The following is a 13,136-nucleotide window of genomic DNA, read 5'->3' as shown; positions in this document are numbered from 1 at the left end:
TTTGTAAAGATCCCTGTTTTCCATACTAGTGATTGGGGTTTCCTGATCTAATTTATTTATGATATTCAAAATAAGCCTCCAAGTGTAGATATGAGTCTTATGAATGCCATTTAAATAAAGTTAAAATATTAAAGTACCGAAGTACCGTCTCACTGGGTGCTTCAAGAACACAGAATGCTTAGCTATACTGATGCAGAAAGTCACTCAACCGTTTCAAGTCTACTTACCAAGTTAATGCTTTTTCCTTTTTTCTTTTTGAGTGCTGTCCCCTGATTTTGTAATCAGCTGATCTCTCTTTTTTTGTAATTTTTTTTGAAAACCAGAGTAACAAGTGAGCCTCTATCTAGTAAAGGTTTTAAGGACTTATTTTAAATACACATCTTTCTTGATAAACCATTCAAATTAATAGAAAGTTGTTTCACTTTGGATTTCTTCTACCTGCCCTTTGAAGTTAGCTTGTTGGGAGGCGTGGAGCTTGGTCCCTTCCGGTTCTTAGTCTCTTGACCAAACAATTGAGGGAGAACCCTGAGAGGGGGCCGGGGGGAGAGAGAGAGGAGAGCGAGTTTGTTTGCCAGTAGGAAGCAGATGCCGAAGCCGAGACTGGCATGGGCCCCGCGGACATATTTCAGGACCTTTTTGTGAGATCTGAAGGGGTGACCAGGATGGCATCCACGGGTCATGTTGAGGGCTGGGAACTCTTGGCAGGTCCCGTCCGGTGATTGCAGGTTGTGTGGGCATTAGGTGGGACTTAACTGGCCAGTGCTGGTTGTGGGGCAGGATTCTAGGGGTCCTGGTGGCGTCTCCCCTCCTCTCCCTTCGTGCGGGGACTGTCTGGGAGGAGCGGGTCCCCCCAGCTGTGGCCGGAGAGTCTTGGGCCACCGTTCCTGCCTTTTCTCACCTGCCTACTTCAGAATGTTTGGAGCAAAAGACAAATATAACGCAAAAGGGGGCTGGAGCAATAATACAGCGGGGAGGGTATTTGCCTGGCACGCGGCCGACCCAGGTTTGATTCCCAGCATCCCATCTGGTCCCCCGAGCGCCACCAGGAGTAACCCCTTGCACATCACTGGGTGTGACCCAAGAAGGAAGAAAAAAAGATAATGCGGAGGACCAGAGCCCAGTGCCCCAGTGCCATGGGGTCCAGCTTACCCGGCTGGCACTGCCTCAGAACGTAGCAGCGATTCGTGTGAACGATGTTTCTCTTCTTGGGAAAGTTCATTTGCTTTCCGCTGCTCAATGCCTTGTCAGTGACACGCTTGAAAAGGGGCATTTTTCTAATCCACCCTGCACGATTCGCTTTTAGTGCCAAGAGGCTTATTTTTTAGAGGAAACAACATGATTTTAGGAGCTGGAAACACTCGAAGGTTAAGGAGAAACTGTTGCCGTTGCCTAGAGCCTCTTGTGTTTGATCCTCTGACCCAGAAGAAACTCAGCAATGGGGTTACAGGTCCAATGAGTGTCAAGCTGGGGCGCTGTCATCTCTCCAGCCTTGGCACTTGGCCTTGGCACGTTCACACGTCAGCTTTCAGCCTTTACCACAAAAAAAAAAAAGGGAATTTTGGACAATATCTGGTACTGCTCAGGGACTCCAATCTTCCTGGTTCTGTGCTCAGGAGTGGCCCCCGGCAGTGCTCAGGGGAACATACGTGGTGCCAGGGAGCACAGCTGGGTTGGACACATGTGAGACAAATATTCTGCCCAGTGTACTCTCCGGCTCCTGGAGATTAAACTTTTGCACACAAGCATTAATACGCCAGCAGTAGAGGGCTGGAGAGATCGGCCTTGGGTTCAGGCACCTGCAGCCAACCTCGCTCTGATCCTTGGCACCCCTGGGCACCTCGTAGCTCCCCAGCACTGTGGGCTGAAAGCCCCCAAGCACAGCCCTGCAGCCATGGGCCCTTGCTTTGAGTTGCAGTCTGGTTAGCAGGAAACCAGGAGGGGCCGGATTGATAGCCCAGCGGGCAGGGCGTTTGCCTTGCACACGGCCAGCCCAGGTTCAATCCCCGGCATCCCATAGGGTCCCCTGAGCACCACCAGGAGCAATTCCTGAGTGCAGAGCCAGGAGGAACCCCTGAGCATCACCAGGTGTGTGTGATTGCCCCCCCTCCAAAAAAAAAACAGGAAGGAAGGAAGGAAGGAGGGAGGGAGGGAGCCAGCCATAGGGAGGGACCCCTGGACCTCCCGGCCACCTCTTAGTGGATTCTTCCCTCCCATTCTCTCCCACAGAAACAAAAGACAACAAACATTTTTACCATTAGGACCAGATTACTACTCAGTTTTTTCAGAGCACAAAGAAATCTACGAGCTCATTACAACCAGTAAAATGTTAATCAAAGAAACCAGTTATTAATGCCCAAGGAATTTGCTCAGTCACATTTCAGCCCAGGGACACCCATATTTCTATCTGGCCTCTATCTTTTGTTTTTCCTTTTTGGGTCTCACCCGGCCATGCACAGGGGTTCCTCCTGGCTCATGCACTCGGGAATCACTCCTGGCGGTGCTCGGAGGACCCTATGGGATGCTGGGAATCAAGCCCGTGTTGGCTGCGTGCAAGGCAAATGCCCTCCGTGCTGTGCAATCGCTCCAGCCCTTCCCTCCATCTTTCTGCCTGCTTTAACCATGACTGATTTATGAGTAGTGTGGCCTGAAATGAAAGTCCTGAGGCAAGGGTTTCCTCTTCTATATAATGGGATGTTAAAACTATATGGTGTGATGATGAGAATGGGCACTGGTGGAGGGATGGGTACTGGAGCATTGTATAACTGAAACCCAAGCACAAAATTTGTAAGTCTACAACTGTACCTCATGGTGTTTCACTAATAAAAATTAAAAACAAAAACAAAAACACGATATGGTGTGGTCTTAGCAACGAGCAGAGGCATTGTACTGAAAACGCCACTCCTGATGCAGATCCAAAACATCACCTGGTCACTCTGGCTCAACTCATGTACCTTTGAAATGAAGTGAGGTAGAGATTTTCGGTCTGTCCTAAGCTTCAGGCACAGCTGCCACCCTAAGCCCTTGCCTGGATATTTATTTTGGCTCTAGGGTATAAATGAACAGTGGAAAATCTGATTAGAGTACAATTATAAAGAGGGATTATGTATTTTCACATGATCGCCCACGGTAACTGTGTCTTGTTGATCAGGTTACAATGTGACTATCACTGTATAGCCCAGTGCTCTTTGTTCCCTGTTCTTGTCACAATTGCTCAATTTAATAAGAGGTAATTGATTAAACTCTGTATTCTAGTCAGGAAACTGGAGAGAGCTGCTCAACTCTGGGAAACTTCTCCCAGGCACGATCACCCTTTTACCTGCTCTGACCTCTCACTCTCTCTCTCTCTCTCTCTCTCTCTCTCTCTCTCTCTCTCTCTCTTTCTCTCTCTCCCCCCTCCCCCTCTCTTCGTACCTCCCTCCCTCCCTCTCTCTCTCCCTCCTTCCTTCCTTCTCCCTTCATTTCTCTCCCTCTCTTTCTCCTTGCCTTCTTCCTTCTTTTCTCTCTCTCTCTCTCTCTCTCTCTCTCTCTTGTTATTGTTTTTGGTTTGGGGGCCACACGGGGTGATACTCAGGGCTTACTCCTGCCTCTGCTCTTAGAGACCACTCCCGAAAGTGCTCAGGGGACCCTGTGGGTTTCTGGGAATCAAATCCAGGTTGTCTGCCTACAAGGCAAATGCCCAACTCCCAGAGCTATTGCTTCAGTTCCAGGCCTTCATTTTTATTTATATTTATTTATTTATTTATTTGCTTTTTGGGTACCGGAGATGCCTCATGGGTTCTTACTGGCTCTGCACTCAGGGATCACTCCTGGCGGTGCTCGGGGAACCCTTATGGGATGCCGGGAATCAAACCCTGGTTAGCTGCGTGCAAGGCAAATGCCTGACCCGCTGTGCTATTGCTCCAACCCTCAGGCCTTCATTTTTAAAGGTTGCACTTTTTTTAAAATTTTTGTTTATATTCATTTGTTTTGGTTTTGGGGCCAGCTGCATCAGGGATTGCTTCCGGAGGGTTCGAGGACCCTGTAGAGGGATTGTCATCAAACCCGAGTCAGCAGACAGCGAGGCAAGAGCCCTCTCCGCTCTGCTACCTCTTTCAGCCCCCAGATGTCACGTTCTATCTTTCAGTTTGAGGAAGATAACCTTGCCTCTCCAGATACCCTTTTTATTAATATTGATAACAATGAAATTAAACATTTCTCAAGCTGAGCAGCCTGTTAAGGGCTTTGGGATATATTTACTTTATTATTCTGCAATATATTGTTACTATTTTCTCATTTTGTGAATGAGAAAAATCAAAGATAAGACAACATGTATAATGTGCTCATGGTCGGACGCTAGTCTGTGGACCCAAGTATCGAACCAGGCTTTTCTGAACCCTGGAGCCCAGTCCTCCCATTCCATGTTCCTCTTCCTCCTGTTCCTCCTCCCTCGAGTGACAAAAATGGACAAAATGGACAAATGGACAAAATGGACAAAAATGGAGGCTGTGGACAAAATGGACAAAAATGGAGGCTGTGGACAAAATGGACAAAAATGGAGGCTAGTGGCAGCTATTGTCTTCAGTGACTGGCCATGTCCTACAGTCTATAGCATGCCATGATAACTGGAACTTTCCACGGGCACGTTCAGAACTGCACTCAGGGATCACTCCTGAAACCATCGGTCCTTCTGTGCTAACATCAGTTCAACAGTCCAGTCACACTCGTTTTCTTTTTTTTAAGATTTGACTCTGCCTGTCCCCATGCAGTTCATCATTTGCATCAAGACTTTCCTGTCCGTGGGACTCGAGAGGTAGTAACAGCATACCTAGTGGTAGGGCATTGCCTTACACGTGGCTGACCCGGGTTCGAGCCCCAGCATCCCATATGATCCCTCGAGCACTGCCAGGTGTGATTCCTGAATTCAGAGTCAAGAACAATCCCTGAACATTGCCGGGTGTGGTCCTCAAGCAAACAAAAAACATTCCTATCCGCAGAAGGACTGCATCCTACTTCCTCCCCAGGGTTACTGGTGCGCGTGTAAGGAGTTCTTTGATCTGTGCGTGTGCGTGAGTGTGAGCTGACAGCTGGCCATGCAGACTGCCTTATGTGGGACAGAGGAAGGGCACAAACGTTGGAGCTGGGACGCCTGCTTTGAATCCTCTCAGCTCCTAACTGTGAGAACGGTGTGAAATCTGCAAACCCCTTCACACGCCATTTACCTCATTTCTAAAACGGGTAACAGCAATACCTAGTTCATTGACTTCTTATGAAGAGAAAGCAGGAGTCTAGACAAAGTGGGTCTCTACTGAACGTTGGCTGCTAGCATAGTTTCTCTCATTCTCTCTCTCCACACAAAAGGTGAAATCTTAGTTCACTTTCAAATCATGGAAAGGTAAATAAAGAAAACCATTATTCCTGCATCAAATTCCAGATGTTAGGCTCATAGTCTTTCCTAGCAATTGCTCAGCAAAGAGTTTTTGGGTAAATAGTGGTATTTCGTTTTCTTTTTTTCTTTTTATTTTCCTTTTTGGGTAACACCTGGGGATGCTCAGGGGTCACTCCTGGCTCTGCACTCAGGAATCATTCCTGGCGGTGCTCAGGGTACCATATGAGATGCTGGGAATCGAACCTGGGTCGGCCACGTGCAAGGCAAACGCCCTCCCCGCTGTACTATCGCTCCAGCCCCAATAGTGGTATTTCTTACCAGAGCATACCTTTTTACACGACAAACTCTGTAGCCCACCTCATATAAGTGCTGTCACTTGCAATACCTGTAATTCACTTGCTGTCACATTTGTCAAAGTTTCTGTGTGTGTGCGTGTGTGTGTGTGTGTGTGTTGTTGGCTCCTGCACTTGATCCTAAAGAAATGGGAAAATTGTCCTTCATGTCCTGACAGGATGTAGCTTCCAGATTGGAGCTCCAAGGACAGAATGACCTTCATAGGTAGAAAGGAGCAGGAACAGGGAAGGGTACTTGGTTCCAAACAAAAAGCAGGGCTGGAGCGATAGCACAGCGGAGAGGGCATTGGCCTTGCATGCGGCACACCCAGGTTCGATCCCCGGCTACCCATAGGGTCCACCAAGCACCGCCAGGAGTCATTCCTGAGTGCAGAGCCAGGGAAACACCCCAGCATTGCCGGGTGTGACCCAAAAATGTCAAAACAAAACAAAACCAGGGGTTGGAGCAATGGCACAGTGGGTAGGACATTTGCCTTGCACGTGGCCGACCCAGGTTTGAGTCCCAGCATCCCATAGGGTCCCCCAAGCACTGCCAGGAGTAATTCCTGAGTGCAGAGTCAGAAGGAACCCCTGAGCATCACCGGGTGTGACCCAAAAAGCAAAAGCAAACAAAAAGCCCTTTGATGGTGGAGGGTGGACTTTGCAGAGTGGCCGGGATCTGTCATGAGCTAGTTCTGCCATGCCATTCCTGACTGAGATCTAGAGTTGGCATGAAGTCTCAGGCTGGCTTGGGCCGTTTGGGGCTCATCAAACTGTTTATAGAGTGTGGTTGTGGAGTTAAGAGTTTTATACCAGGCAGGTAACTAGATGACTAGAATTGCAGCTGCTCTTTCGGCATCTGGAATCTCAGCATCACTCTTGGGAGTGAGAATATAAAGGGTTCAGTAAAATACCCAATCCGCAGTGATTGCCAAGCTGGCATTTGTGTCTTGTCGCTTTGCTTTTCTTAGTTCAACTCTAGGGATTTTTTTTTTTAATAATCTGTGTTTTCTGAAGTTTTGAATTTGCTGAGTAATTTCTAGGAAAGATCATGAGCTTGATATCCAGAATTTGATGCAAGAATAATGGTTTTCTTTACTGACCTTTTCGGGTAGGGCGTTTGCCTTGCATGCGGTGGACCTGGGTTCGATTCCTCCGCCCCTCTTGGAGAGCCGGCAAGCTACTGAGAGTATCCCGCCCTCACAGCAGAGCCTGGCAAGCTCCCCTTGATGTATTCGATATGCCAAAAACAGTAACAAGTCTCACAATGGATACGTTACTGGTGCCCGCTCGAGAAAATCAGTGAACAGTGAGTGGACAGTGCTACAGTGCTAGCTTTTCATGATTTGAAAGAGAACTAAGATTTAATCTTTCGTGTAGAGACAGAGCAAGAGAAAAATTATCTGCCATAGAGGCAGGGAGAGGGTTGGGATGGGGGGGATACTGGGGACATTGGTGGTGGGGAATGTGCCCTGGTGGAGGGATGAGTGTTCGATCCTTGTATGACTGAAACTCAAACATGGAAGCTTTGTAACTGCAGCTCACGGTGATTCAATTAAAACCATAAATAAATACATAAGATTTAATCTTTTCCTTTTTTTCCCTCCAACTAACAGCAAGTAAGAACAAGCTCGCTGTGAATCCTGAATTTCCCAGGAACTGTTTCTTATGGGGCTGACTTCAGTTTCTTACTCCCAGTTTGCCCTCAGATCCTCCTCTGGGTGCTGTTGGTTTGGTAACAAACGCCCAACTGTACTGTCTCTCCAGCCCCCTGGAAGTTGTCACCAGCTTGAATTTGGAGCAGAAATTTTTGAACCTTGGAGTCACAGAGCCTAACAAGTATCAACTCTTATCAGCCAAAGCGTTGGTGCTCGGCGAGCCCTTGGGGGACCCAGTACAGGCTGTGTTTTGCGGGGAGAGCCCTAGCAGCCCGGGTGGGAGTGAGCTGGGGGTTTTCTTGCCATCTGGGATTCCTGCTCCTGGGTTTCGCAATCTGATAGAGGCTGAAGCGTTTCCACCTTCCGACCTCCCCCAGTAGGTCTCTTGAGTGGTGGAAATAGAACCCTTCACTTTCCATCCTTCGGGAGCTGCCCGAGAAAGTCTCCTATCTGTTTCATCCGGGCTCAGTTTACATGCCCAGGAGGGGGGAGCTGAGACCCAGCGCTGGTCACTGAGCAGCCCTAGGCCAGCCACTTCCCCCCTCAACTGGGCCCGGCTAGTGATTGTCACTAATTTTCTGCTGCCAGTTTGCTGCTCAGATCTTTGCCAGCGAACATTGGCCAGCAGTGGTGTCACCATCCCTGTGCCCCAGCCATGCCCTTCTCACTGTGTCTGGCAAGGGGGCGGCTGCCAGGGTGCATGTGGGAACCTGTGGTAGGGCCACAGGGCCAGAAAGCTATGACAACCCTGTCCTGGGCACAGAAAGGCCTATGAACCAGCCATCTACACTTTCGGCAGATATTACTGCGCCCATGATTTCTGAGTGGGAGAAAATGCCTTAGGAAACGAGCGTACAAACCACAGGACTAGTTTCTTCCTTGCTTGCTCCTTTATACAAGGGGCTGGACCCATAGCACAGCAGGGAGGGCATTTGCTTTGCACACACGGGCAGACCCAGGTTCGATCCCCGGCATCCCATAGGGTCCCTCAAGCACCGCCCGGAGTAATTTCTGAGCGCAAAGCCAGGAGTAACCTCTGAGCTTCGCTGGGTATGACCCAAAAAGGAAAAAAAGAAAAAGAAAAAGAAAAAAGGAAGCCTTTGGGTGTAATTGCCTGAGAGAAGAACCACTTTCCCTCTTCCTAGACTCTGAAAGTGATTTGATGGAGGGGAAGTGATGGAAGTGATGAAGGGGAAATTTCAACGGTGACACATAAATCAGGAACAGATCGAGCTGGGAAACACACGCCTGAGGGAGAAACCTTGGCTTTAGGACTGTAGAGGGACTAATAATTATCTAGTCCCCACGACAAACTCAAACCCCTATTGAAGAAATATAGTAATCAGAAACTTAAAAAAAAAAAGCGCCTGGTGTGTACCTAAGAAACCGTGTGGAATTCTAAAAGCACCGCATGAGAATGACCCGGGAGTTGTCAGCCTGTTTGCTCACCTAATTAAATAAAACTATCTTTGCAGTCTCCCGATTCGTTTCTGCCAGGCTGTTTTGTGAGCTGAATACACAGCACCCAGCCTCTGCAACCCCCCCCCCCCCCTCCCAGCCCCACCCCCTTATTCCCCTGGGGCTGGGAGTGTGCTAGCCTCAGCCGATCACCTATTGTTACACGGAAGCTCTCCTGGGGGGCAGAGGCAACTGTTGTCATTCTTGTTTGCCCCTGGGCGCTCGCCAGTGGCCCGAGGCATTGTGGGAAGCAGGTTCCCTACCTCCCACAACAGGTGTCTTTGTCCGGGCTCCTGATTGGGGCAGCCCGGAGTCCCGTCACAGAGCAAACGGTGAAAGCTGGCGTGCCCCACCAGAAAATGGTATTTCCAGATAAATCGACTGCCTTCAGGTGCAGGAGCCTGCCAGCCCCCTGGTAAAGTACCTCTGAAACGCTAACCAGGAATGCAAAAGGTAGGCGCTGTCGGCTGGGAGCCTTCCACTGCCTTGCCTCCTGCTAATCACTTCATTTTTGCTCAGTTAGTCAGTCAGCCTTAAGATAAATGTGCTGGAATTTTTTAGCAAAAAAAAAAAAAAATGCATATAAAACAAGGCTGCATTGTATGGGGGAAAAGGAAGTCAAGTACCTTACCAGTTTCCACTCTGGTCAGTTGGAAGCTGTTTTAAGCTAGAGGATTTACTTGAAGGATTGCATTTGAACGGGAAACCGTTCAAATAAGCCTATTAGACCTACTGGCGTTTCCTGGCAATAGGTATTCCGTGTGTGTGTGTGTGTGTGTGTGTGTGTGTGTGTGTGTTTAATCTAGAAAGCGATAGCAACTGCAGAATTCTTCAAAAAAAATTTTTTTTCAGTGAAATAGGGCATTAGTTAAGTGGCTGTGTTCTTTATACTTTAGGGTAAAAGGGAAAATAGATGATAACCTCATCCTGAGGTTTTCTGAGAAGTGATCAAAGAAATCTTAATACCAGGATTGGTAATTAGGACTAAACATTCCAACTGGTATTTGTTTGTAGACAAACACTGCCAGATTGATTTCTCATTCCAACAAATATTTCTCAGGGAACGGGAGTGTTATAATCTGTAAAAGAGAGCAGTTTAATTGGAAGACTGTTTGGAGAAGTCTTAAAAAACTGTCCTCCCCCTGTTTTTAATTTGCTTGTATTGGGGGATTCCGCTTTCATTGGTACAGTTTCATTCACGGGGTGCAGGAAAAAAACTTGGGGGACCAGCCGCAGCAAATGGCTACTTGCTGATTTGGGTAATTAAGAGAAATCTCTAAGTTTTAAAATAAAAAGAGGAAGAGGAGTGTTATCTGTGTGGGAAAACAGTCAGTTTAGAGGTGAGATCCTTCTGTTGCTTTTTTTAAAATTATTTTTAACGTTGCTTTCTGATGAACAACAGAAAACTAAATCTCAAAATTGTTTAAAATATTTGTGTATTTTTCGGTGGGAGAGAGGGAGATTGATTATTACTGATAACAAATTCCCTGTTTCATTGTATATTGTGGCACCTTTTCTTTTTTTTTTTAACAGAAATACTCAGTGGGGGAAAAAGAAACTGTTTTTCATACTTCAGGAGATAATTTCTGACTGCACCAGGAATTCTAAAAACTCTGGAAAACCAAAGGTTCCCATCTATTCTCTGTGGTTATGGAAAAATAAATAAGTAATCTTTTTATTTTTTTTCCAAGAAGAATCTCCATATAAATAATATTAAAGAAGATTAAAACGTTCGAGTTTTCTCATTACCAAGAACGTACTAGAAAGCCAGTTTCCCCCCTCACCGGTGCTTTTGAGTTTTGTTTTTCTTCTAGGATATTCTTTTTTTTTTTTAAGGGAACTTCTTTTTTGAAGTTTCAAGAAGATTACCCCAAACGAAACAGCCGTTTCCAGCCGTGGGGTGAGCGTGCGGGAGCTGTTTACCGCCTATACTTCCTCCACAGATAAGGGACCAGCTTAGTCTCCTGTTAGTCTCCTGTCGGGTGAGTGGCTGAGCTGCCACTGCGGTCTCTCACCCCCAGGTGGGTGCGTACTGGCTCTGGGTGGCCACAGGCTTCTTTGGCCCCCGACAGTTGGCCTGGAGTTGCAGCTTGGGGGAAGTCAGCTGGCAAGATGATGGAAGAGATCTCCATTATGGTGGCCTATGACGCCCATGTGTTCAGCCAGCTTCAGGACGAAGATCTCCTTGCCAGCCTGGTGGCCATCAGCAAGCCCCGGCCTCTGGTAGGTGCCGCCTTGCTCATTCTCCCCGTGGCGGGCTTTGCCCTTCTGGGGCCCGGCCTGTCCGGAATTCCTGACGTGTGGCTGGTGGTGCAGTGTGGGTCAGGCTGCGAGTATGTGAGGAGGGAGGCAGGGGACCGCTTTTGGAGGAAGCGTGGACAGAAGAGAGCCACCAGGCCAGTGTCACCTGTTGCACACACTTGCTGTCCCTGTCTGTGGTTGCTGGGTCAGGGCTAGCCGGAGCTACTAAGGACTCAGTCTCTTTGGAAGGAGACAGGGTTTACCCCGGGGCCCTAAGGGCAGCACTGAGGACTGGCCAAAATGCAAATAACTGTCAGCGTCTGTCTTCATCGCGAAGAGGAACTGGTAGAAAAGGAGCTCATTTGGATTTTGTATTTGTAAATTTCTGTAAGAGCGACTAGAGGTCGCCCCAAAAGCCTCCATCCCTCTCGGAGAGCCTGGCGAGCTCCCGAGAGTATCCCACCTGCACGACAGAGCCTGGCAAGCTGCCCGTGGCGTATTCAATATGCCAAACACAATCACCATAACGGGTCTCATTCCCCCGACCCTGAAAGAGCCTCCAGTACGGCAGCGTTGGGAAGGATGAGTAAGGAGAGGCTGCTAAAATCTCAGGGCTGGGATGAGTGGAGACATTACTGGCGCCCCCTTGATCAAATCGATGAACAACGGGATGACAGTGATGCAGTGATTTGTAAATTCTTAAATGAGTACCCCAAGGGCTTTACATCCATGTTTTGGCGGAGTAGAAAAAATTGAAGTTCTCACCAGTATTTGCTTTTTCTTCTGTTATGACTACGGGTTTCAGACATCCGTGATCCGTATGTTTTAATCAACTTGCCTAATTATTGTGGGGAGCTTGTCGTCACTGTGTGAGTATCACCGTACTAAAGGGATGGGAGTGTGCAGCCCCTGCTGGGAACTGTGGAAAGCCCACAAAATCATGTGGGTTTGCTCTGGTACATGACGGGACGTACACGTGTGCTGCTTCTTGGCGTCTGCCGCTCTCTGCTGTATTGTATGCCTTGCAAGTGATTTTGTAACTATTCAAACAGTCTTTGGCAGAATAAAAAGACTCCCTGCGCCCCCTCTGCCTTCCTCAATGAAACCTGCTTTTCCTTTTTTTTTTTTTTAATTTTATTAGTGAAACAGCATGAGGTACAGTTGTAGACTTACAAATTTTTGTGCTTGGGTTTCAGTTATACAATGATCGAGTACCCATCCCTCCACCAGTGCCCATTTTCCACCACCAATGATCCCAGTATGCTTTCTGCTTTCCCCCAACCCCCCCCCCCCCCCATCTCATCCTGCCTCTGTGGCAGGGCATTCCCTTTTGTTCTCTCTCTGCTTTTGGGTGTTGTAGTTTACAAAAGAGGCATTGAGTGGCAATCATGTTTGGTCTGTAGTCTACTTTCAGCATGCATCTCCCATCCTGGGAGGATCCACCCAACACCCTTTACTTGGTGCTCCCTTCTCTATCTGAGCTCCCTTTCCCCCTAGAATGTGTGGCTGGCCTCCAAGCCATGGAGTGAACCTCCTGGTACTTATCTCGGCTATTCTTGGGTGTTAGTCTCCCAATTTGTTACTTTATGTTCCCCAGATGAATGCAATCTTTCTATGTCTGACCCTCTCTTTCTGACTCATTTTGCTTAGCATGATACTTTCCATATCATACCACTTGTATGTAAATTTCATGACTTCATCTTTTCTAACAGTTGCATAGTGCTCCATTGTGTAGATGTACCAAAGTTTCTTTAACCAATCATCTGTTCTCGGGCACTCAGGAGAAACCTGCTTTTCAATCTTACATCATAAGAACCTTAAAGACGTAGTATGAAAAAGAGAGTGCAGGGGTTAAAGTGCGCGTACTTGGCCCCAGATTGATCCCTGGCACCACATGTTGTGCCCACAGCAGTACCAGCAGGGATCCCTGAGCACTGCCAGGTGTGGCCCCCGAAGCCAAAAGAAAACAAAAGCAAAAAAACAAAGCAAAACAAAACCCAGAATATGGTGTTTCCAAAATAGTAAGCATTTTTTAAAAATTGGGGGTGATAGTACAGCAAGGAGGGCTTTTGCCTTGCACTC

The 13,136-nt window shown here is 47.8% G+C and overlaps 1 protein-coding gene across 4 annotated transcripts in view; it reads left to right on the top strand.

Annotated features, from left to right (window-relative positions):
• Positions 1–13,136, top strand: part of RABGAP1L (RAB GTPase activating protein 1 like) — a 393,084-nt gene that overhangs the window by 320,773 nt on the left and 59,175 nt on the right. The window contains exon 1 of one of the 4 annotated variants that reach the window (XM_056108615.1): positions 10,893–11,036. The exons of the other annotated variants lie outside the window; for them this stretch is intronic. Within the exon in view, the coding sequence (XP_055964590.1) occupies positions 10,926–11,036 (111 nt within the window). The 5' untranslated portion in view covers positions 10,893–10,925. Of the gene's footprint in view, positions 1–10,892; positions 11,037–13,136 lie in introns of those variants that run through there. 4 annotated transcript variants of the gene reach the window in all.

The sequence above is a fragment of the Sorex fumeus genome, unplaced genomic scaffold (assembly GCF_029834395.1).
Source record: "Sorex fumeus unplaced genomic scaffold, SorFum_2.1 ptg000226l, whole genome shotgun sequence".
Lineage (NCBI taxonomy): Eukaryota > Metazoa > Chordata > Mammalia > Eulipotyphla > Soricidae > Sorex > Sorex fumeus.
The sequence above is the reverse complement of the archived record's forward strand: the minus strand, read 5'-3'. Positions and strand labels throughout refer to the sequence as shown.